At 43.5% G+C, this 26,245-nt stretch overlaps 1 protein-coding gene across 1 annotated transcript in view; it reads right to left on the bottom strand.

Annotated features, from left to right (window-relative positions):
- Positions 1 to 12,143: 12,143 nt before the first annotated feature.
- CAND1 (cullin associated and neddylation dissociated 1) overlaps positions 12,144 to 26,245 on the bottom strand; it is a 50,582-nt gene continuing 36,480 nt past the window's right edge. The window contains exons 7-15 of the mRNA XM_073651745.1: positions 25,964 to 26,109; positions 25,420 to 25,712; positions 21,259 to 21,400; positions 19,604 to 21,097; positions 18,347 to 18,442; positions 17,998 to 18,167; positions 17,756 to 17,920; positions 15,123 to 15,230; positions 12,144 to 13,306 (exon numbers count right to left, since the gene is read on the bottom strand). Coding sequence (XP_073507846.1) covers positions 13,082 to 13,306; positions 15,123 to 15,230; positions 17,756 to 17,920; positions 17,998 to 18,167; positions 18,347 to 18,442; positions 19,604 to 21,097; positions 21,259 to 21,400; positions 25,420 to 25,712; positions 25,964 to 26,109 — 2,839 coding nt within the window. The 3' untranslated portion in view covers positions 12,144 to 13,081. The remainder of the gene's footprint in view (positions 13,307 to 15,122; positions 15,231 to 17,755; positions 17,921 to 17,997; positions 18,168 to 18,346; positions 18,443 to 19,603; positions 21,098 to 21,258; positions 21,401 to 25,419; positions 25,713 to 25,963; positions 26,110 to 26,245) is intronic.

The following is a 26,245-nucleotide window of genomic DNA, read 5'->3' as shown; positions in this document are numbered from 1 at the left end:
TTGCCTTGCACGTTGATAGTTACTTTGGCTATTGGACCAGACATAGAAGCCAAAGTAATGGACACGGGCTTGCCCTTGTCCTATTGGATAGTGAGATCCATCAGAGCAGTGGTGTGATTGGTATCTGGATGTATCCGAGCTTGTGGTGGTCGTTCGTAGTATTGGTCATTGCGTTGAGGATAGTTGAATCTGCGATTATCCTCATTGTGGTTCCTGAATTTGCATCCTTGAAGAGGGGCCTTACAATCCCATCTTTGGTGACCCGGATTACCACAATTGAAGCAGACATCTTTGGTTCGAGGTGATGGAGGTTTCTGGGTTTGATGTTGCACATCAGTCAATAGAATATGGGTCTTTTTGTTCGAGGTTGTCATAGATTTCTTAGAGAGTGTTTTTTCGAAGCCCTTAGCTATTGTTAAGACATCCTTAGGATCCAATGTAACATATTCAGGTCTAATTGCTTGAAATTGCTTCCTCAGAGCTTCCCGAAGGCCCTCAACAAAAGAGGAAACGAGCAGTGTCCATTGAACTTTAATTTAGTTACTGAAGCCAAGGTCATTAAACATTTGAGTTAGATGAGCATGATATCTCTCCACCGATTCCCTTGGTTCTTGCGTGACGTCCTTGAAAGATGTTGACTGATCAGCCAACTTATCCGAGGCCCATGTCTTAAGTTGTTGGCAGAACTGAACACCAGAGTCCCATGTGGTGTCACTGAAAAGTGAGGCATCATTAAATGCAGTGTCCATAACAGGCCAATATGCATCGCCTGCTTTAAGATTTGCCAGGGAAATGAGATCTTGCCATGTGGCTGAGTAATTCCTTTGGATTTGAAGCATGCTTCTATAGAAAGGCATCGGCTGTTTTTCTGGATCTGGGAGTTGGTTTAACAGAGTAGCAGCTTGCTGGGGTGTAAACTTGACATAATGGGTGAGCTCCTTGGACGTGGGCGTTGGCACTGTTGGTGGTGGCACCTGAGGCGGGAGTAGAGATGGCACCGGAAGTATAGGTGTAATCACTTGTGTATGAGGAGCAGCAGGAGGTAACAGTCCTGGAATGAGGGGTTCTATTTGTGCTGCTCCAATATCATGGCGTGGAGTCCAAGTGACGCAGGCAGTCTTAAAAGCTTTAACAGTCCTGTCCTCATTACTAATTCACCTGTTTTCGGAGAGGCAGCAAATGCTTGGGGGGCTACACTTGTTCATTATAATTCCAACAATCTCCCTTGTACACGCATGAACAAGGAACCCGAAGATGCCAACACCAATGGCAGGAATTGGCAGGGTCTCAATCTGCTCACTAATATTCGCATACTCTAAGATACGAGTTATTGCAGCGCGAAGTTCATCTGGATGAATAGGGTCAAAAGTAGGGATCACAGCGTGTATGATCAATTTCAAGGAAGATTGCCAGATTTAGTCACCGCTATGTCCCCAACAGCTATCTGACCATGTGACTCAACATTGATTTGACTGTCAGTTTGAATAGTCGCCCCTCCTGCTTTCACTATAGCTCTAGCCACACCTCCGTTGTGCTCTAACCGAGGGTTGGCAGCATTAACAATAGTGTCAGTTTCCATTGTCGTTATGTCACCTTTACCCACCACTAACAAGGGTCCCTCAGGAAGTTCTTTTTCAAGAATGGGTTGCCAACATTCCCTCCCCTTTGTGCTCCTGTGATGTTGGTGTCCCCCCCCCCCCCAGATTGCACCCCTCCTTGATTCAGTGGCCATTACATACAGGTGTGCACTCGGCTGCGAGAGACGCTGTGAGGTACTGGGAATAGAGTCAAGTAGACTGTGTGAGAGTGCTGTTGTAGTGGAAGTGTTGGGAGAGGAGGTCGCTGCTTGAAGTAACTTGTGTGGACGTGCTGCAGAGTTGCCAGTGGAAGTGACAGTGGAAAGGGTCGGTGCTGGGGATGATCCAGGTGGGAGAATAGCTGGGCTCACGATGGGAGTGTTAGGTGAAAGGGTCGGTGGCCCACTGGATACCGTTGTGACAGGGAACATGGGTAAAGCCTGTTCACTTCCCGAAGGAGTATAGTACTGGCCATTAGTGGTCATTACTCGGTAAAAAGGATCTGGTCCTGTGGTGTTTAGCATTGGCCTAGTATGTTCACCACCGAAAGTCGTGTGTATATGTGGCACCCCAGGGGTCTGGTTGCCACAGTGGTAGAAATACCATGTCTGAGAGCGAGCATGGGTTTTCCTGGTCAGGAGCATTATTGCATGCCACTCCTCCTGCCCCAGTCAAGGGAGGGGAGGAACCTGCCCTTTATAAACTGGATCTGGGGCGGGGTTAGAGAAGTCTAGTTCCAGAGGAAGGGACAGAGTAGCAGCAAAGAGCTCTGTAGGAGCCAGGAGCTGAAGGCCAGGGACTGGAGCAGAGAGCTCGTCCGGGCAGAAGACGCAGAGAACCGGACATTGGAGTCCGAGGCTGTGAGGATATTCACATCCTGCAGCAGAAACCACCTGGCAGGGGATTTCAGGTCCTCTGGCCGTAGAAAGCCCGGAGGCTCAGTCACACGCAAGGGACCGGCACCGCCATCAAGGAGCGGAAGGAACCAAAGGCCCCAAGTCACCAGCCATACGGGTGAGCACCACACGGTACACTCAGGGATGTGGGCTACTACACGACTACAGCAGGGTAGCCAGGAAGAGTGCAGTCAGACGGGAAGGCCTACACCTCCACCTGGCCAGGGGGACTCTTGTTCGCTCACAGACTGACCAGGACTCTAATGTTAGCCAGTACTCCCGGCAGGGCCTTCTTCATTACCAACAGTAAAGACCCTGAACTGAACTGCACTGCACGGACTCTGAGTCATTTCTGCTGCGCCCGTGCATCACAACCCTCACCATCTACACACGCTGCCCTGAGGCTATACTCCTCCCGTGGGGAGTTATACTACCCCCTGCTGTGCACACAACATCAGCCTCAGTGGTCTGCCCCGCAGCGGCGGTTCTCAGTGACCGCAATCCACGGGTGGCGTAGTCGGACATTTAAGCATTACAAAACCAAGTAAACAGATCCGCCACTGGTTTGACCACCCTGAGCCACGGGACCGGGTCGCCGCCACGGAGACTACAACCCCCAGCATTATACAGAGACCCGGCTCCGGGTATTCCCCCACACACGGCCCAGGGGGCGCGTCATATATTCCTGGATTGTGCCTCACTCGATTTAGCCAGATCTATGTCAGTTACATGATGATATGGCTTTGTATGATCTGGGGCAACGTTCCAAGATGGCCGCCACTGGAGGCAGCACATGTGCCATCCACAAAATGGCCGCCGCCAGAAGCAGCACATGGCAATGTGCCATCATCACCACCATTATATGGCGGTGGCCGCTCACAGGATACATTTTTGTAATACACATAACTTAAAACTCTGTACTTCTTTTTCCTTTCCTCTTCTACCCAATTTTCTCTATACAAACTTTCAGAGACTCTTTCCCATGCCCTAGCAGTAGACAACAATTCATTGTCTTCTAGAGTACCTTTTCTCTCTTTTAAGACAATTTTCCACTCCAGGTGCTGTAATCTGCCCCCCTTCTGGCATTCCACACAATTTCATAAGCTTTTTACATTGTTTAACATGACTTTTCCCTTCACGAGTCGCAACTAATGTACACGGGTCTAACTTGCCATCTGAATTTGGCTTAGTGCCAATATGACACAACTGCATTAATTTCTCCATCTTTTTCTATATAGACCAACATAACAAACACAAAACAAACAATAAGACCGGGGAGAATGACTAAAACCTGAGATTCTAAAGGAAAGCTGAGTCTGTAGCATACACTTTCTATCCGTCTCCATCCTGCTACGTGGTCCCTGTCTGATTTCCGCATATAAAAAATAAATAAATAAAACACCTCGTATTAATCCAATTACCAGGCCCCGTACCGAGTCACTCACTCTAGGCTACATGCCGAAACTCAATTTACTACGTACCAGGCCAAGTCACTCACTCTAGGCTATGTGCTGAAACTCAATTTACTAGGTACCAGGCCGAGTCACTCACTCTAGGCCACGTCGAGTCACTCACTCTAGGCCAAATACCCCTACTTTCTCCACCAGAACTGAAAATCGTATCACAGGCGACAAATGTGAACTGTACCACAGACAATATTGTTTACTTCTCCAGACAACGCTCAAAAACCCCACTTGCTCCCTTTAATACCAGTCAATCTCCCCTCAACACGACACATAACAGGCAGCAGGCAACTGAGCATGTGACGGTTCTTCCGCAATTAAATGGCCAGCAGCGGAGACTCTTCTGCCGTCTTACAGATACCTCGAAAACCAGACACAGTCAGGCAATCTGCACAGGATACCCCGAGGAACACTACAGATTATAAAAATCAGCAGACTTACCGTGTTTGGTTAAGGAGGTGATCAGTCTCCTGGCTCGGGGTATTCAGTGCGTCCTGCCATTCCACTCGCCGGTCCTCAGGGTGTAGGGCTTCTTCCTCTGCTGGCCCCACATTGGGCGCCAAAAATGTTAGGGTGAACACTTTGATATGTTCATTAGTTGCCTGCTCCTGGCCTAATGGGTATGATCAAGTGCATGCAAGAAAGAATAACATCAGACACACAGTTGGATGTAAGCTCTCCTTGAACAGCTATGGCACAGCTCCAACTGTCTTTATTCAACCCAAACATATAAACTCTATAAAGGGGCTCAGCTAGCCCTAGAATGGGAGTAACCAGATATATTCAGTGGTTAATGGATTGGGCAATGGGCAAGTCCATGGGTGGATCCATGAGGTCATCAGGGGGCGTGGTCTCGATCGGGTGTCTCCAAGCGACGTGTCGCTATCTGATTGGTTGGTCCCTCTATAGCATTCAGCTTCCTCCCAGAACTTCCTTGTACGACAGGGTGTAGTCATAAATAAAGTCTCCACCTTTGCCACATCTACAATAGGATGTAGTCATAGGTCCAGTCGCCATCTTGCATACCAGAGCATGGTGTGATGATGCAGGAAATGGCAGCCATCTTTTGATCTAAACAAGCTTATGTAAGGTAAAATAATACACTTTATGGGTCTTTTCTCTCAATCTCCTATATCTTGAGGTTAATTATTTGATCCTATGGCTCTCCTTAACAAGAGTACCGTCAAACATGCATAGGGAGAATTATTACTTTTCTAGGGCACTTGCACAGGGCATTAATATTTTCTAGGGGGCAATTTTACCATCTAGAGGGCACAAAGAAGGCATTATTACTATGTAAGGGGCACAGTGGTGGGTATTATTACGCCAGGCAGTAAGAGTCGTCGTTATTGTACCACATAGCAGGTGCAGGAGTAGGGACACATACAGCAGCGGCTCAATATTGGGGTATCAGTAAGATGAGGAGTTTGTGCAGGTTGGGAATAGATGGGGACGGTGCTGGAAATGTGAGAAGTCTAATGTGTCTTTGTTGTAATCTCTATAGGTAAATTGTTATCTACTACTATATGGTCACCATATGGTGGTAATATAGATTTTGGTCTTTGTAGAGAATTTTTTTCCAGTAACCGGGGTCATCTGCTGACGCTCCCCTATACTCACGATTAGGCTGCATCACCGTAATTTTAATCAGGAATACCAGTTAGGTGCCCACTCAGGTGTTTTGCCGTCCACAACCACCCTCCTTCCCTCCCTGAGCTGAACCCCTAGCTACACCTCTGCTCACACCTATATGAGTTTATTCAAAATATTATTCCAAGACCATGCAGTCTTTTGTATGTGTAAAAATCTCAACTCTTCTTAGAAATTCCACAAGATGTTGGCATGTGTCTGCGGGCATTTGTGAGGTCAGGTAGTGAAGTTTGAGCAGGTCTGTCTCAAAATCTAAGTCCCAGTCCATGTCCCTGGTGCTTCCCACTATAGATATACTTTTTGCCATATAGAATACGCTTTTAAGAGACATCCATGTCAGGCACGATGACTCAGATTCAACAGAGATTTCACACAAGAATTCTGGAGTAAAAGTTTTGAAAAGTCGTGAAATTTAGGTGTAACTTGGCGTTGCAACAAAATTTTGCAACTTTTGGTGTTTTCACACCACTTTCTCCCAGCTCCAACAAACTGCGCGGAACTGGAGTGGGATGAGGGCATGGTGGGACACCACAGTTCATGTAATCCATGATGAGTTGTGGTGCTCCATACACCAGTAATCTTACTCCAGTACCTGACTGGATAAGACTTCAGATGTTGTGCATGGAGGTACACGCCACTTGTCAGACAAGTGCACCGCTTCTTTAATCAAGATCACAGGCACACCCCCTCATCAAGACCGGTGTCAAAGAATTGAAAGAAACAGCAATTTTGCAATATTTTTATAGTACAGCGGTAATGATGTGCTATAAATTACAATGAGATCAACTTTATTCTATGGGTCATTACATTTATCAAATATATAGTTTTACTACTTTTGCACTGTATAATTTATTTTATTGCCATAATAATACAATGGAGTTGTGCGAGGGCTTGCTGTTAATATTGTCACTGTTCCCATTTTGAGAACAGACAATTGTGGTTTACCAAATTATGTGACTGGCAAACAAGATTCACTCTGGTGGGAAATCAAAATATTATATTTTAGATTTTCTCATTCAAATCAACAGCTAAAGCAAAGGCACATCTGAAATAGACAGTTATGTAGATGCAAGCCTCCTGAGCTTGCTGAATATGGTGTTAATTTGGCCTTAGCTATTTATTGAAGGCTTATTGAGCTTGCAGCAATTCCTAGAAATTCCCCCCATTATACATGCTCAGGGGGGTAGTATGTTATCTTCTATTACAAGGAACAGTTCTTTTCAAATAATCAGATACACTTGAAGAACTCGGGCTAGAGTTAAATGTATATGACAAATAATTCGACCATGAACTTGGACTGACAACTAATTGGCCATAGCACTTTGCTATTGCTCTGGATTAGAGGTCTACAAAGTCTTCATGGATGCTGTTATCTTGCATTAGCCATGTGCATCAAAATAAGTGAGGTTTTTTTGTTCTTTTTTACTGTCTCCAACTAGATGATTTCCACTTTTAGGGTATGTGCACACGATGCAGAAATGAAGCAGAAAATTTCTGCATCATTTCTGCATCTCCCTGGCAGAAAAAACGCATGCAGATTGTGCATGCGTTTTTCCTGCAGAATACATGCGTTTCCGCATGCAGATTGACAAGCGCTTTCCAGGCGATTTTAGCATCACCTGGAAAGTGCTTGACAACTAGGTCACACTATATAAATCCATGCAAACAGCATGGATTTATATAGTGTGACCCGAGAGAGTGTATATACTTACCTCTGATGGCCCGCGCTGTCCTGCTTTACAAAGTTCCCGGCTGCCAGCAACTTTGAATTGAAAGACCTGCCGACGTCAGCGTCACGTGACCCGTCACATGACTCTGACGTCAGCGCAGGTCCTACAACTCACTGCAAGTGCTGGGAACCAAGCGGGAGCGCTGCGCGGGCCGACAGAAGGTAAGAATACATTTATTTTTTATTTTATTCTTTTTTTACAGCTTTTTTAATGGTACCTGGGTGTGGATGAGACTCTCCTCTCCTCCACACCCGGGTACCATCCGCATATTAGAACGCGCCAATAACGCAAGTACAAATGCTGTCTTGCGGAATTGGCGCGTTCTAATGCAAGTCAATGGCGGCGAAATCGCCGCGTTTCCGCAAAATTAATTGACATGCTGCAGATTTTTGACCGCAGCGTTAACGCTGCGGAAAAATCCGCATCATGGGCACAGCACATGCGGATTTCCATTGGGGAACATTGCTTCCCTTCTACCATGCGTTTTTCATGCGTTTCCGCGGCGTTTCCGCAACTGCAAAAACGCCGCGGAAACGCATGAAATACGCATCGTTGTGAACTCAGCCTTAGGGTATGTGCACACGATGCAGAAATGAAGCAGAAAATTTCTGCATCATTTTTGCATCTCCCTGGCAGAAAAAACGCATGCAGATTGTGCATGCGTTTTTCCTGCAGAATACATGCGGATCCACATGCAGATTGACATGCGTTTCCGCATGCAGATTGACAAGCGCTTTCCAGGCGATTTTAGCATCACCTGGAAAGTGCTTGACAACTAGGTCACACTATATAAATCCATGCAAACAGCATGGATTTATATAGTGTGACCCGAGAGAGTGTATATACTTACCTCTGATGGCCCGCGCTGTCCTGCTTTACAAAGTTCCCGGCTGCCGGCAACTTTGAATTGAAAGACCTGCCGACGTCAGCGTCACGTGACCCGTCACATGACTCTGACGTCAGCGCAGGTCCTACAACTCACTGCAAGTGCCGGGAACCAAGCGGGAGCGCTGCGCGGGCCGACAGAAGGTAAGAATACATTTATTTTTTATTTTATTCTTTTTTTACAGCTTTTTTAATGGTACCTGGGTGTGGATGAGACTCTCCTCTCCTCCACACCCGGGTACCATCCGCATATTAGAACGCACCAATAACGCAAGTACAAATGCTGTCTTGCGGAATTGGCGCGTTCTAATGCAAGTCAATGGCGGCGAAATCGCCACGTTTCCGCAAAATTAATTGACATGCTGCGGATTTTTGACCGCAGCGTTAACGCTGCGGAAAAATCCACATCATGGGCACAGCACATGCGGATTTCCATTGGGGAACATTGCTTCCCTTCTACCATGCGTTTTTCATGCGTTTCCGCAACTGCAAAAACGCCGTGGAAACGCATGAAATACGCATCGTGTGAACTTAGCCTTATACTCAAGAAGTGGCTCCAACATCAGAGGAAAGAGATATGAACTGCTCCGATTGTATGCCATCAAAAAGGTGCCTGCCAGGAGACATGGATGCAGAGCAGTAATGAGTGGTTCGGTTCAGGTACCAGAACTTGAACCCCATTGAAAACAATAAGGACCCAAACTTTTGAGCTGGAAAATATTCTCTCTGCCCTTCCCCTAGAACTCCGAACGGTGCAATGGATTTCCAGAAGTCAGTGTTTGGAGTTTAGCACCAGACACTAGTTGTTTGGTACGAACCCCGAACTTTTAAGGTCAAGTTTGCTCATCTCTAATACAAAGCTGTAACATTTTAATCTCAATGATGCATCCTTGCACATTTGCTTACAAATCTTATTTGGAGACTGACTGTATTTACACTGGCCAACTTAATCATTAAATGACTGTAGCTCGGCCGTCATTTAATAGCCCGATTAGGCAAAATCTATCATTATGTGTGCAAAGAAGATTATTATTCTCGTAGCATGTGGCCTGTTTACATAAGACATGCTGCACAGAACGATGAATTTTAGAAATCATTCACTAGACAAACAGGCATGTTATTTGCTCACGTGATTGGTGAACTGTTTAGACAGTCCATTCTTATTATCGGCCAGCATAAATACACCTTAGAGCCTCCTTCCTAAACTTAACCCCTTTACAGCCTGGGACGTATTAGTACGCACCAGGCTGTAACCCCCGGTTCAGTGAGGGCTCCGGCACTGAGCCTGCACTGAACTGGGCACATGTCAGTTGATTCTTACAGCTGACATGCGCCCGCAACAGCTGCAGGTGGAATCGCGATCCACCCGCGGATGTTAACATGTGAAATGCCGCTGTCAATCTCTGACAGCGGCATTTAACAGCGCCGCGCCGGAAGCGCATCACTTACCCCGCCCATCGGTGACCCCGTCACGTAATCACGGGTCACCGATGCGTGGTCATGACAACCCTGGGTCTGCAGCAGACCCCAGTGGTTGTCATGTGCTGATCGCCATGAGCGCCACCTCGTCCCCTGTATGTAGCAGAGGCGATCAGACAAGTGATGCTTCTAATCTCCTATGGAGACTATAGAAGCAAGCAAAAAGTGAAAAAAAAAAATGGTTTTAAAAATATTAAAAAAAAATTAAAAAAATATATAAAAAGTTTAAATCACCCCCCTTTCGCCCCATTCAAAATAAAAACCCACATACACATATTTGGTATCGCCTAGTTCAGAATCGCCCGATATATCAATATAAAAAAAGAATTAATCCGATCGGTAAACGGTGTAAAGAGAAAAAAATTCTAAACGCCAGAATTACGTTTTTTGGTCGCCGCAAAATTGCAATAAAATGCAATAACGGGCGATCAAAACATCATACCTACCTCAAAATTGTATCAATAAAAACTTCAGCTCGACGCGCAAAAAATAAGCCCTCACCCGGCCCCAGATCCCAAAAAATTGAGACGCTACGGGTCTTGGAAAATGGCGCCGTTTTTTTTTTTTTTTTAAAGCAAAACTTTGGAATTTTTTTTCACCACTTAAATAGAAAAGAACCTATAAATGTTTGGAGTCTACGAACTCGTAATGACCTGGAGAATAAGAACGGCAGGTCAGTTTTAGCATTCAGTGAACGTGGTAAAAAAAATGTAAAAAAAAAAAACATCTGTGGTATTGCACTTTTTTTTAGCAAATTTCACCGCACTTGGAATTTTTTTCCCGTACACGATATGGTAAAACCAGTAATGTCGTTCAAAAGTACAACTCGTCCCGCAAAAAATAAGCCCCCACACGGCCATATTGACCAAAAAATAAAAACGCTATGGCTCTGGGAACAAGGGGAACAAAAAACGAAAATGCAAAAACGGAAAATCCCAGGGTTGCGAAAGGATTAATTAAATCAATTAGCATAGAATCCAGGTGCATGGCTTAGTCTTGTGTGCCAGTCCTGCAGAAAACATACTAGAAGTTTCCTAGCCACCTCTCTTGAATTTTGTGCCCCACATAGGCAGAAGCTCCACAATTATTCAATCCAAGCACTCCCATTCAGTAATATCAGGTGTATCGTAAGTCACCTTTGCAAGTATTTCCTCTGTCTTATAAGAAAAAGAGAAACCAAATACCGATACACCTTTAATAGTGAGAGAACGACAATTCTGAGGGGGGCTCATTTTCTAGAATAAACTGGTAGAAGTGGTTATGATAAAACATCAGACCCAAGTCACAAAATTTCAGAGTAAACACTGGTATTATTTAAGGTACATGAAAAAAAGCCATTTTTTATTGATCAGAGTATTGAACAGTAGACACATGCTACTGACTTTCTGGTACTTTGGATACAATTTAAAGCTAGATTGATTTAATGTCATATACACTGAACAAAATGGTAGATTTAAAGGTCTTTAAATCATTCCTTTTTTTTTTTTTTTTTTTTTTTTTAAATACCAACATGAACTAAATTTAGGTATTTTTGAGATTGCATACAAGGTTAATATTAACCGACCAGAAGTATTCTCTCCTAGAAGTATTGCATGTCTAGTTAATCAATACAAAATTGGAGGCAAACTTTACTATGCAGTTCAAAAGTAGTTTACTTTTTTTTTTTTTTTTAAATAAAGTTTTCTCCCCACATCAACACCATCACTTTTGCCTACAGCTGTCTGGTATTACAGCTTTGGTATGTTCAAGTTGGCCGTTTGGAGCGTCCATTGTAGGTTAAGCCAAAAATATTGACCCCCCCCCCCCTTATAGTAAACGCTGATATATTTTTTTTATTATTATGTAATCAATCTTGCCAAAACAATTTTTCTAGTGAAACTAGTGATACAGCTGGGTGCTAGTAAAACACTAAAAATAATACCAGTATAGTAATCCAAAGTGCAAGCGCTGAGAAACCAAGATTTGACAGCACATGCAAATTAATCTAGACACGCCCCTGGCTAATTTACATGTGGCTTCACAGCTTGATTTCTCAGGGCTGACATATCGGATTACTACAGGAGAGGTAACATTTTTATTATTCCACTAGGATCTTACACAGCCATACCATTAGTTTCACTAGTAAAATTGTGCAGTTAAGGTCCTTTTAGTTTTGTTAGTTTACTCTTCAGAGCAAGATAACACCCACAAAAGTGAACTAAACCTTGGTCCCGTTTATATTCAGAACATGAATGAAATTGTATTATATCTATCTATCTATCTATCCAGATATATATATATATATATATATATATATATATATATATATATATATATATATATATATATATATATATATATATATATATATATATATATATATATATAGATAGATATTTCCTTCTTGTTTATTTTTTCACTTACTCCTTGTATGGTACATGGTCACAATGTACAGAACAGAACAGAAAAGTTGTGACATAGAAATGCAAAATGAAAAGAGCACATAAGCCAGTTATTTATTGATGTTCCCAGGTATGTAGTATGAACACATTTTGTTTGATTTCCAAAATTTCAATTATCTTCACTTTTATTATATATTTTTTCAGTTTTCATTTGTTGGCATTGGCCAACTCTTCAACAAAAGCTATATTTTCACACCACTTATAAAAACCTTGGTGAAATAGGTTATGTAGAGCAGTCAGGAGCCTACATTGAACTGCTTGAGTGTTCTGTAAAGACGCTAGGACAAAATGTTATAATACACTTAAATGCTTGTCAAATTTGTAATATTAAAACTGCACGGGAAACAATCTGCAGTTTCTGTAGAAATGCATGCTCTCTTACAGACATCATATATTGTGTGTGTGAACCCAGTCATGCAATCTAAGTGCAGATTAAGGATAGAGTTCTACCACAACAAATTTAAAAGGGAACTTCTCAATTATGTTTGATGTAATAAATATTACAAACACTTTGATCTGCAAGCCATAAGCCTTTTATGTAGAGGAATGACGGAACAGAAGTAATAAAAAAAAAAAAAAAAAAAAAAAAAAAAAGCTAAATGGTTTCTGCTCTGAAGCCAGAGACAAAAATAGAATAAAAATAGGTTCATGGTTCGTTTTAACAGTTTTAATCCTAAACAATACAGGGGAAATGGATTCTGGAAGGTATTCCCATACATAATATATTCTAACTGATAACCATCTTTAAAATGGCTAAACCAATAAGTTGTTTATTATGGAAACATAGTCTTGGAATAAAGGCTACAAAAAGCAACAATGGAATTAAGCCAAACCCCCTCCTTATAGAACGTGGAACATTGTGAAGCTTGATACGCAAGATTTCAATCGTTTGCCTTATTCAGAACCTTTTAATTTCAGTGCTTTATATGGTTCAATGTTATGGTCCCACTTAAGGAATATTTAAGTTGTGTCCATTAATTCCATGGTGGCGGATGAAGTATCTTTTTGAATACTTTCAAAAATTGTGGCAAGTTCAGGATTTGAGCTGATCTGGGACTGGAATTCACTCATTAAAGGGCTCTTTTCTGCTTCAGGAATGGTTAAAAGTGCTGCCACTGCTCGCATTGCTGAGCGCTTTAGTTCGTCTTGCTTCTCAAATTCTTGTTTCACAGAGTTTGCCTTCACCTGTAGATGAAAAAAAAATTGTGTTATAAATGTCCCTGATGAAATAAGCTTTATAGTGTGCTGACCTACCATGTCCCAAACAAAGCTGTAATGTAGAGTGCAAGTCAGAAGGGTCACTGCTTTATTTAGGTTTTAATTGCAAAGTAGTATAAAAAAAAAAAAAAACCCACTTCAAAATATTCCAGATTTTGTGAGAAAAAAAAAAACTTTATGAGATGATCACAGCACCCATTTTGGTGCTCTTCTATACACAAATCTCACATTTCAAATCTCAAAATGCAGATACCATATGTGGTATTGCAGGCAGGACTGGATTTAGAAAGACCTTGGATTGCACTAAAACTTCTAAGAAGTACTCCAACAAATGGTAATATTCCCTAAGCTTGTGTAAATGTGTAGGTCATATAGTGTAAGTGGGTTAATATACTGATTGACCACAGTCTTGATTTGAGACTGTTATACTATGTGTATCTGCATAGAGTTTCATAGGAAATATTGTATTGTGATTAACATATGATGTTATTCATGTATAGTTTATAGGGAAAGTCTAGGGTTTAAGTTAGAAAGGAGAAAGATTTAGTTGGGGGCACATTAGACACAGGAAGCTCAGTGCATGCTGTTAGAGGGTAGTGACTGCAGTTATGTGGTGAAGGGTGAAGCTTGCCCAGCAACCAAAGGAGACAGTCAGTGATTGGTCCAGTTAAAACTGGGAGGGGTTTGGGCCAGAGAAGAGCAATGGTTTTCCTGTTAGCCAGAGATGGAGAGATATGTAGATGGAGTGGAATATAGTTCTGTTTAAAGAAAGATAAGAAACAATATAAGGGGAGTTCAGGGCCAGTGGGCTGAAAGTCACTCAGGACACCAGGAAAACAAAAGAAAAAGAAGGCAGCATGAGAACAGCAGCAACCAATTTCAGTGAAATATCGCTTAATGTCTGAGGCCTATTGCCTGGAAAAGGTATGAAGGAGTCACCCTTGTTTTCGTTCCCAAAGGGAATAACGGACGGGGACTCACGGACAGAAGTTAGGTCAGTGGTGCAGGAGGCTGCGCAGCTGTGTGAAATATCCCAGGGGAAAGAAGTGCCAGGAGAGAAAGGGACAACGCCTCAGGGGTCAGAAACTGTTACCACTGTAACATGCTGTACGGTGTCCATCACTAAAACTGAACTGAACGTTTTAAGTAAAGTTAAACTGTTGAAAACGGATCAAGTGTCTGATGTGAACTGTGTGACTGAAACTGGGACCGCTGAACACATGGAGCCCTCAGGAGAAAACGTGAGTGTTATCCAATACACACAGGTCACACGAAAAGACAGGACATTATCTTTTAATTGTGGGAGGCCAGGGTGTGGGAGAACATCAGTCACTCGCCACAACTACCACCTGTGATAACATTGTGAGTGGGAAGCCTAGTCTGGGGAAACCAACGCCTCATTGACTGGTCTGAAACTTACATGCATATTGAAAACTAAATTTAAAAATTGTGTTTTGACACACATGATCATGAGTTATACAATAAAAAGGGCTGGTTAGGTATTTATTAATGGACACAGGCTGGTGAATTGGAGGACACTGGGGACCTGTCAGGCTCCCTTTAAATGGCAGCAATTTCATCAGTATACTGCATCAGTATTTGTAAGCTAAAATTAGAAGAGGTGCAAGTGTTTCCATTATAACTTATCGGTCTTCAGTAAAGCCCTCTTTTGGCTTAATAACACTGATGTAAAATACTGAACAGAATACACAAGTGTAAAAATGGCTTAACATGGAATTGGTCCAAAATACATCAGCAGAGAATAAAAACAAAAGTAGCATACCTTGGTTGTACAGGTGGCACGCAAGGGTTCTACCAATCTATCCAGCCTCTGCAGTACAGCACTTGGACATAAGGTAGACAATCTTACCAACATTAAAAATGTCAGCATCTGTACAAGAGAAAAAGAAAAAAATAAGGACATTTGAATGGTAGTTTCTGAATTCAATAAATGTTTAAACATTACTAATACCGACCTCCGGGCCCGGTCACTGCCTTTATTGACCAATTCTCCACCTGGCTTCTTCACTTTCTCTCTGCTGACATTCCCACCATCATCATGGGTGACTTTAACATCACTACTGACATCCTCCAGTCAGCAGCCTCCAAACTCCTGTCGCTTACTTCATCTTTTGGACTTACTCAGTGGTCCTCCTCAGCCACCCACACACATGGACATACATTAGACCTCATCTTCACCCGACTCTGCTCCCTAGCTAACCTCACAACCTGCCCTCTTCCCCTAATCTGACCACCATCTACTCACTTTCTCATCCCTGTTTTCCTCACCTGTCACCCATGTCCAGCAACTAGCACACCACCCCCCCAGGAACCTTGCACATCTAGACACTTACACACTCTCTAACGTTATTCTACCACTGTCATCCATATCTTCACTCCACGACAGTGCCACTGCTTTTTACAATCCCACTCTCGCATCTGCTATTGACGCCACGGTCACCCCATGCATGGCAGGGTGCAACAAAGCAATAGACAACCCTGGTACAATAACCTCACTAAAAAGCTTCAGCATGCGTCCGGGGTTGCGGAGCGGCGTTGGAAGAAAACACATACACAAGATGACTTCACTGCTTTCAAACAAGCAACACTCGCATTCTAACCCATCACTAACTTCTTGTACACCTTCCCTTCTGCATTCATACATGCCACAATCACACCTATACTCAAAATGCCATCCCTCAACCCGACCACTATGTCCAGCTATTGCCCCATATCGCTGCTCCCATTTGCTTCCAAACTCCTTGAGCAGCATGTCCATGCCAAACTTTCCTCCCACCTAACTAGCTCTTAGACATCTTACAATCTGGCTTCCGTACCAATCATTCCACTGAAACTGCCCTGACAAAAATTACTAACGACTTACAGCCAAAGCTAACAGACAATTCTCTATACTCTTCCTTCTAGACCTGTCCTCTGCCTTTGACACAGTTGACCACTGCCTCCCACTACACATCTTCTCTTCCTTTGACGTCAAAGACCTTGCCCTATCCTGGATCTCCTCATACCTTTCCAACTGCACATTTATTGTCTCCCACTTCCACACCACCTCCTCATCCCACCCACTCTGTTGGAGTTCCTCAAGGCTCTGTCCGAGGACCCCTACTATTCTCCATCTATACCTTGGCCTGGGACAACTCCGAGTCCCATGGCTTGGAGTACCACCTATAAGCTGATGACACTCTGATCTCTCCTCTCTGCGGTCCAGAATCCCAGCGTGTCTATGAGCCATATCCTCCTCTCGCTTTGCAAGCTCAATGTGGACAAATCTGAACTCCTTATCTTCCCTCCATCTCACACATCTTGCCTACCTGATCTATCACAATAAATAACATCACGCTTTCCCCTGTACCGGAAATCTGCTGCTTCGGAGTAACCCTTGACTCTGCACTGTCTTTCAAACCACACATCCAAGCTCTCCCACCTCCTGCTCAAAAATATTTCCAGAATCAGTCCTTTCCTCAACCCTAAATCTACTAAAATGCTTGTGCATGCCTTCATCTCCAGCCTTGACTACTGCAACATTCTCCTCTGTGGCCTGCCAACACTCACACCTCTCTCCTCCGCTTCTCCCCTCTGCAAATCCATTTGTTTGCTGCCAATTCCCCAGCGTATCCAGTTCAAGCAACTAACACTGAACTACAAAGCCAACCTGTCTCCTTCATATATCTCCTAATTTCCAGATATCTTCCCTCACGTAATCTCAGGTCCTCCCAAGACCTCCTCCTTTCCTCCACACTTATTCGTTCCTCACCCAATCGCCTCCAAGACTTCTCTCAGAAATCCCCTATCCCCTGGAATTCTGTGCCCCAACATGTCTGATTATCCACCACATTCGGATCCTTCAGACATTACTTGAAAACCCATCTCTTCAAAAAAGCTTACAGTCTGCAATGACCTCGCTGACACCTCACCATCACCAGAGCTACTGCAACCCTCCAACCTACTGTCTCCTTCCCCATTCTTGTAGAATGTAAGCCCACAAAGGCAGGGTCCTCTTCCTTCTGTACCAGTCTCTCTTTGTTAGTATGTTTACTGGAAGTTACATCTGTATTTTGTATGAAACCCTTTCTCATGTATAGCACCATGGAATCAAAATAATAAATTATTATGTAATTAGAAGATGTAACTGCACTTTATATACTTTTCCATAATGTGTATCTAAATGACCTACAGATTAGTGGGGGATCCAATTCCCGAGACCCCTACCAATTGTTCGAAACACTGTTACAAAGTGCTGACTACAGGAGACAAGTACTAAGATTCTGCATGCATCCACAGCAGTGTACAGGTTCATAGACATTGCATGGACACCCACAGATCCACAGGACATATATATTATACAATAGAACATTGTTAAGTCTAGCTTTACTTAACATCAATCTAATCTTACACTACCTTAATGTCATAATGATCTTTTAAGCCATCTTCCACATGGTTTAAGAATTCAAAGATGTCCAGCCTGTCCAGACAACTGTCAAGAAGAGTGTACATACACTCAAAGGCTGCTTTCCGGATGTCCAGACCATCATCGACCGTGTGTTTGAAGGGACCCATTTCCACCTGAAATAAATACATGAAATACTCTGGAGTACAAATGGAAAGATAACTGTAGACAATTCATAATGTCTTTTACCAACCTCTCTTATAAGTTCCTTTCTGACTTTTGTTTCATTGTAAAGATGAGGAAGCACAGAATCAAGCAAATCTCGAATTAATGATGGCTTGTTGTGTGCAGCAGAGTTAAAGGTCACAAGGGCTACTCGTCTCACATTTAAGTCTGGATCCTCCAAGGTCTTCAGAAAATCACCTGTTAGAAGAAAAAAAAAAAACATGTTGATGTAATAAATTAAAGACTTTAATGACCAACTGTTGAGGGGCATGAAAGATTGTAAGTTTATAACTGTTCTGTGAAAAAGACCAATATAGGCACACTTCAGCATGAATTACCTCCGCCTATTAAATATATCATCAGTATATGAAGCTTACCAATACAATTCTTCAGCAGTGGATCAATAGGCTGAGGATGATCAGAAATTGTAAACTTAACAGCTGTTACTACAGAGCTCCGTGCATATGATGAACCTTGAAGCATAAAAGAAAAAAAAAATTAGGGTACTAAATCTGCAGACATTAAAAAGGGTTTGCTCACGCTCTCCAATCAACCCCCTAATGAGAATCATGCCAAGCTTCTATTTTCATATTATAATGTATTGGTACACGATCACTACGTCAGACATTTTTTGTTGAGTGACTGTACCACTCAGTATGAAGTTGCATCTCTCCATTAGCCAAACCGCCTAAATAAAAAAATGCGTCTGTTCTACTTTTCTTTCCTTATGTCATCACTTTCAAATCGTTGAAGGCCAAAATGACCCCTTTTATCCATATAATGGAAGGGTTATGTGTTTGTCCGGATTTAAGTATTTGTAGCCCACAGGCTTACTAGCATAAACAAATAAATTGGCCTTTAATTAACCCTCCGGGGTCCAGAACAGCCTTTTTTGCTGCTGATCAAGTTGATCGGCAGCATCAGTGATGTCACATTTATAAGGCTGCAGACAGTCACTGAGCTCAGCGGTTCAACAAATATAGACAGCATGAGCCTCTGAGCTCAGTGATTGGCAGTGCTGCAGCTAATGGGATGTCCCCACTGTAGCCAGTCAAAGACCAGAGCAAGAGATAGCACTGGATCCAGGTAGGGTTAAAGCTCAGTTCGTTAATTTATACATCAAAGAGCTTGTGGCCTAAAATGTTTTAAATGTGACAACCTCTATAAAAGCTCCATTACAAAGTTTTCCCTGGACAGCGACACGTCTGGCCAGCCACTGAGCATGGGAAATGCCCAAGAGTCCGATCCCTTTGTTTTTGCAGAGGCTTCAAAGTTTGGGCCCCAAACAAAGTTTGACATATTGCCATGGTATGCTCTATGTTCCAGGCTGGCAGTACCTAAAGGCAAAATATGTATGTGTTTCACCATGTAAAGGAGTCCAGAAGTGTATTTAATCAGGTAAAACTCAATATGGTTAATTACTTTAAGTGTCCACAAATTAAAAAACTACATGCAATGAACAGTATGCCAGTCACATGGTTAAAACACAGTCGAAAGAAATTAAGAATATCCCTGGTATTTCTAAAAAGAGGCCGCACTGCACTGCTTATAATTAAACAGTAATTCACGAATAAGACTGATTATGTAGAGCTATGAGAGTCTGTACACTACATGCCTAATATTTATACACATACCTGCCGCCAAGTATCCTTTGAGCCGTGGTAAAAGCGTCTCTGGATCTATCAATGTCAGCTTGCCCAAGCATTCAGCGACAACATTCCTGGTTCCTTCCTCAGCACATTCAGAGTGTTTCAGTAGTAAAGACCAGATATTTTCCACATATGGCTTAAGGCCCACTACTGATGCAGAGCTTATTATTTCTTTCAAGGAATGAAGTAAAAGGTACTGCCTTTTGGGTTGGCTAGTTATCTCTTGTAAGACAAATGGCAGATACTCTGGTAGGTTGCCTACACTGATACTTCCAAGTGCGTAAGATGCTGCAGATTTTACTTCTTCGCTAGGAGAGGAAAAGGCTTCTAATATAACAGATTTTAGCTCTATCTGTCCACTCAGATCAATGTGATGTCCAACTTCACCCAAAGAAAGCAAAGCCAACAGGCGAATTGAGTCTGTAGACCTAGAGTTTTTAACATCTTGGATAAACTGACCAACGACGGCTGGTCCCTCTTTTGGGCATGCTCGAGTTAGTGCTGCAACGCATTTGGCAATAGAATAGTACGACTGCTTGTGGGTGAGAGAAGTACTCTGGGCATATACTGGACCGGTCAGCATGCGCAGTAAATCCATGTAGCCCAAACTCACAGTCGATGTCACGACTAAGGCTTGGAAAAACTCTAACATTGCGCTAAGAGCTCCTCCTTGAAGTAATGGTGACCTCACAAGGCCAATTAGTTCATTAAGGATAGATCCACTAATCTTTGACAGAGAGGATGGATAAACTTTAGCTAATGTGGTCAGAAAGCTTATTGCCATCTGAGACACGTGCATATCACTTTCACTAATGAGAGGCGGAAGCTCGTCCAGCACTGCATCAATCATTGAGGCAGTCAGGCTGTCGCTATAATTTTTTATCAAGATATCTAGAGCAGACAGAGTGCCCAGTTTTAATGCCCTCTGATTCTTCCGGAGAAATGAGGCAAGGATAGGCACTCCTTCTCCTAAGATTGGCCTCAGATCTATTTTCAATGGAGACCCAGCTATTAATGTTAGAGCTTTCACTGTAGTAAGCCGAGTGATCTCATTCTTCAGTCTCTCAAGGAAGATTTGAAGGGTGCTGGGGAGATCACTTCCCAAATTATCCCCAAGACTACAGATTATTTGACCCATGCAGGAGATTGCACGTTCTTTGACTTCTTGATCAATATCTGCGGCTTTCAACCTCTTGATTGTACACGTAAACAAATCTTTTATGTATGGGGTTGCATCAAAGGAAGATTGTTGGTCCAGTGGTCTAATGACTTTAACGAGCTGCTGAGCAACTAACAGGGCTTCAGAAGTAATTTTGTAAAAGGGATCTCCGACACAGATCACTACAGGTGCCACCAAGGCCTGGACATGTGGGTGGAAGACTTGAGGAGAATGATTGCAGAGGATTACATACAAACATGACAAAGCATCTATTTTCAGGTTAGAAGAGCTTGACTTGTCATTTAATGAAAAGATAATTCCTGTAAAAAAAAAAAAAAAAAAAAATACAAAGTAATGAATCATTAAATTATATAAAAGGGTTTTTTTCTCTCAGGATTTTAAAAGTTCAGTCCACACAGAATATTTTGTAGATTGGGGAGAGGGAGACAAAAAGATACACACAAAGGAAATGGCCACTTACCTGGCACAAGAACAGGAACATGCTGTGTCAGAGCCCCAGGTAGTACATTCACCAATTCGGTCAGCATATTAAAGCAACACTGCCGCGTTTTTACACTTTTTTCCTTCATCTGTTTATGCAGAGCTTTAACAATGTTAGGTACCTACATACACAAAGAAAATATAATGACTGTATATACATGCTGAAAAGCTTAGAGATGGGTGAAATATTGCATACTGCCTAAACTCTCTTCAATTTTAAGCTGCCAAATCCCAAAGGGGTTTAACAGGCAGCGTTTCTCTACATAAAAGAACTTTGAAACTTATATTAGCAAAATCTCAATGTTTGCCCCCATTAAAATAAAAACACCAAATTCACCTCTCGTGCTGGCACCATTGCAGTGGTGTCACCACTCGCGTTTCCGGGGCTCACAGGAGGTTATGTCATGTCACGTAAGCCCTGAGCCCAATCAGTGCTGGTGTCACTGTCCTCACCTTCATGCAGTGACACAGGAAATGAGAGCTGCGGCTGGCTGCTCACTCCCTCTTGAATACTTATAGGTCTGAAGGTGGGGACAGTGACGCCAGCGCTGATTAGGAGCAGGGCTCACGTGACGTAAATCTCACACGAGTGACAACACCAGCAAGGGCGGAGAATATAGGCGCTTTTACTTTAATGGGGGCAAACATTCAGATTGAGATGGGATTGTTCTAGTAGTGGACAACCCCTTTCATAGAAATAGGACCGTCCCAACTGGGTACATCTTGACATGGTGGGTTGGTTATACTTTTTTCTTTGTTATCAAAGCAGTGTAAACCAAGTACCTCAGGTTATCTATATGGGCTATTATTTACTTACTGCAGGGTATTTGCTCATTTTGTTTTTCCATCTTAGGTTTCGTCTGTTAGTTGTATACAGTGTAAATGTGTACCTACACGTTGCACTCATATCAACATATGTCCTGTCTCATTTCATTTGTTTTGTGTTTTTGTACAAAAAGGGGCGGGGGGTCCCCCATTTTTGGGCTGGGCATTTCATCTATATGTAGCTTTTCAATGGGAAGGTGTCTGAACAGTCAGGCCTAGGTCCCAATCTGCTTCCATCTACAGAGAGGCCTGTTGACACAGGGTGAGTAGAGATAGAACCTTCCCGATCGGGTACACCTTGTCGCAGTGGGGTGGCTCTTACTCTTTTTTGATCAAAACTGTGTTAACCAAGTACCCTATGTAATTTACATGTGCGATTACTAATTATTTACTTATTGCCGGGTGTCTGCTCATTTTGTTTTTATCTTAGGATCTGACTGCTAACCTTGACAAAAAAAAGATGAATTAGAAGCTCTCCTCATACCTTTCTCTACCAAACTCTTGGGAAACCTTCTCTGCAGCACTTAACATAAAATTACCAAATTTTTTGGACTATAAGGCTATGTGCCCACGATGCAGAAATGCTCAGGATTTTTTCCTGAGCGTTTCTGCATCTCCCTGGCAGGAAAAACGCATGCGGATTGTACGTGCGTTTTCCTGCCAGGGACATGCGGAAATGGAGCGTTATTCACTGACATTTCCGCATGCGGATTGACAAGCGCTTTCCAAGCGATTAGCATCACTTGGAAAGTGCATTTATATAGTGTGAACCGAGAGAATGGTTTAAAATAAAAAAATAAATGTATACATACCCTCCGATGGCCCGCGCTGTCTTGTTTCGCTCGGTCCTGGCAGCAGTGGATTGAAAGACCTGCTGACGTCAGCGTCGCATGACCCGTCACATGACTAACGTCAGCGCAGGTCCTTCAATCCACTGCAAAGTGCCGGGAAGCAAGGAGGAGCGCAGCGCGGGCCGCCAGAAGGTAAATATACATTTTTTATTTTATTCTTTTTTTTTTTTACAGATTTTTTAATGGTACCTGGGTGTGGATGAGACTCTTCTCTCATCTACACCCAGGTACCATCCGCACATTAGAACGCACCAATTACGCAAGTACAGATGCAGTCTTGCGGAATTGGCGCGATCTAATGCAAGGCAATGGCGGCGAAAATGCGGCATTTCCGCAAAATAATTGGTAGTGCTGCGTTTTTTTCCGCAATGATAATCCACAGCGGAAATTTCCACAGCATGTGCACAGCACATGTGGATTATCATTAGGGAACATTGCTGCCCTTCTACCATGCGTTTTTAATGCGTTTCCGCAGCTGCAAAAACGCTGCAGAAAAGCATTAAAAACGCATCGTGGGCACACAGCCTTAGACATACCGAACCATTAGACGCACCCAAATTTAGGGGACGAAAATGGGGTGGGGTCGTGGGGGGAGAATTTGTATGAAAATGGAGGTCCGTCTTATAGATCCGAATGTAGCTTACTGTTGGGAGGAGGGTAGCTGCTGCAGGAAGCCGGCGGCAGGAGCCACTGATCTCCTGGCAGTGGGCTTCAAGAAAATGTCAGCGGTGTGAGGAGGAGCCCACTGTTGATCTCCCAGCAGTGGGCTACAGGAAAATGGCGCAGGAGGCAGGGCAAGTTGAGATCTCGGCTCATCATTAAGCAGAGATCTAAATCTGCGCATGCGCCACTTTCCTATAGCCCACTGCTCGGAGATATATGGCTGCCTCGCACCTCCGGTATACCCTCTCCTCCTAGCCCAGAGCCCGCAGCATCGCCCCACTCCTGCCGCTTACTACAGCGGCAACCCCACTCCACCGCTGCCGCCCCCCAGGTAAGATACATTCGGACTACAAGATGCACTCCCCCAATTTCGAAGAGAAAAAATGTGTGTCTTATAGTCCGAAAAATATGGTAAATAAGAGCAGCTTAGACAGACGGGGTGGAGCTTGCCTAGACAGTGAACAGTATGCTCAAAACCCACTCTATAATCTTTTTGAACTGATCTGGACATTGGTTTACACTACTGGACTCCTGCATCATTGGAGCCAAGGTAATATTTTACTTTTCTATACTACTCTAATCATTTATACTTTCTTTTATCTTTCTCTTATGGCCCATTTACATTGGCCGGTAACAAGCACTGATCGACAATATTCAAGTGTTTCAGTGCTCCTTTCCCAGTTTAGTAACATGGCCTGATGAACAATACAATGAATTATACGATCATTCTGTCCCTGTATACAGAACTTGTTGTCAGCATGTTACACAGGGCGATGTGTTGCCAATAAAAATTATTTATTTTCATGAATAAAAATCCAATCACAAAGACTGAGTAATGTGATTGTTTATTCACCCTAATCAATAAACGGGAAAAAAACATTTCTAAAAAAGCTAATTTGTCGATTACCAGCACGTGTAAAGAACTTTTACTCTTATTTTGCGCTTGTACTCGTTACAAGAGATATATACTGTATTTTTCGGACTGAAAGACGCACCGGACCATAAGACGTACCCCAAATTTTAGGGTGGAAAATAGGAAAAAAAAATTTTAGAAGATGGGGGTCAGTCTTATAGTCTGAATAGGTATCTTACCTGGGGGGGGGGGGGCGGTGGAGCTGGGGTCACAGGAGGCAGGATCCTTCAGGAAGCCGGCGGAAGTGGAGGCATGCTGGTACCTGGTGGCTGGGGGCCTGGAGCCCTGGTTCCTGAGGGCCTGGTGCCAGGGGCCTGGTACCCGGGCTGCTGGTGGCCAGGTGCCTGGGGTGCTGGGGGCCTGGTGCCCTGGTCCTGGTGGCCTCGTACCTGGGGTGCTGGGGGCCTGGTGCCGGGACCGGTGTATTGCTGTGAGCCAAGTGACAGAGCAAAGTGAGCGGCTTCCGGTGGCCGCGGCCATCTTTCTGAATCTGTGATCTACAGGAAAATGGCAGCCAGCTCGGCAGAGTACATGCGCCGGCAGCCATTTTCCTGTAGAGTACAGCTTCAGGAACATGGCCGCGGCCACCGGAAGCCGCTCACTCTGCTCTGCCACTCCGCTCACAGCGATACACCGGCCCCCAGCCAGATACCGGCCCGCCTCACCTCTTCTTCCGCCGCCGCCCTACGATCCCGCTCCACCACCACCGGTAAGTTGCGTTCGGACCATAAGACGCACCCCCCATTTTCCTCCCAAATTTGATGGGGGGGGGGGGGGGGGAGCGTCTTATGGTCCGAACGCAACTTACCGGTGGTGGTGGTTGACGTTCTATAAAATAAAGCTATTCAATAAATCATTACATAAAATAAAAGGCAATAACGTCACCAACCTGGCTCTGCAGCATTGTCAATGGCGTCTCTCCCTGCTCCATTGCATCTGGGTCACAAAGCCAGCTTTGCACAGGCCTGGTTTGCTTTAGAAGTGATAGATACGCATGGAACACATCAGCCTTAACATTCTCTTCACGTTCCTTGAACCTGGCTATTAGTGCTGGAGAGACCGTCTTGTAGAATTCTGGCAGCATCTCATGGCGAGTGCTCACCACGGCATCCAGGCACTTAGCAGCTGCACGTCGCACCTTCCAGCTCATATCATCATCATCACTGTACTCGTCATCACTACCTGCGGCCAGATAAAGGCATTATAGTCGTACACTTTTACATGAAGGTTACAACACCACAGTCACTTTCAGCCGCCAAGCATAGCATGACTTCATTCATACTTGGCAGGTGACTGCATTACAACAGTTCACACTTAATACTTTAAAGAAACCACAGGAAGAACTTTCAGTCAGCAGGTTTTTCTTTTGCTAGATATGCTGGCTTGCAGGAAGTTTAGCTTTTGGATGACTTTTAGTCACTTGTTCACAATACCTTGATCATCATCATCGACACCATCAGCATCCATCGCATTTTCATCTTCATCCTCATCATCATAGTTGTAATTGGGATCATAAGTCAAGTACTTGAGACAGATATTTATGATAGTGGAAACATGTGGATATACTTCCTTGGGGCAACTATTAGAAAGATTAAGATGCAAAGTCATTCTATGCTGGTTAATGCAATCTCTTTCTAAATACCATAAAACATTACATGCCAGGACCTAATCCAGACGACCATCAATTTTAGACCAAGAATATTAACCACAGAATA

Source organism: Phyllobates terribilis, unplaced genomic scaffold (genome assembly GCF_046119375.1).
Source record: "Phyllobates terribilis strain yellow unplaced genomic scaffold, ASM4611937v1 Scaffold_11__3_contigs__length_659146591, whole genome shotgun sequence".
Taxonomy (NCBI): domain Eukaryota; kingdom Metazoa; phylum Chordata; class Amphibia; order Anura; family Dendrobatidae; genus Phyllobates; species Phyllobates terribilis.
This window is presented reverse-complemented; position numbering and strand designations above follow the sequence as displayed.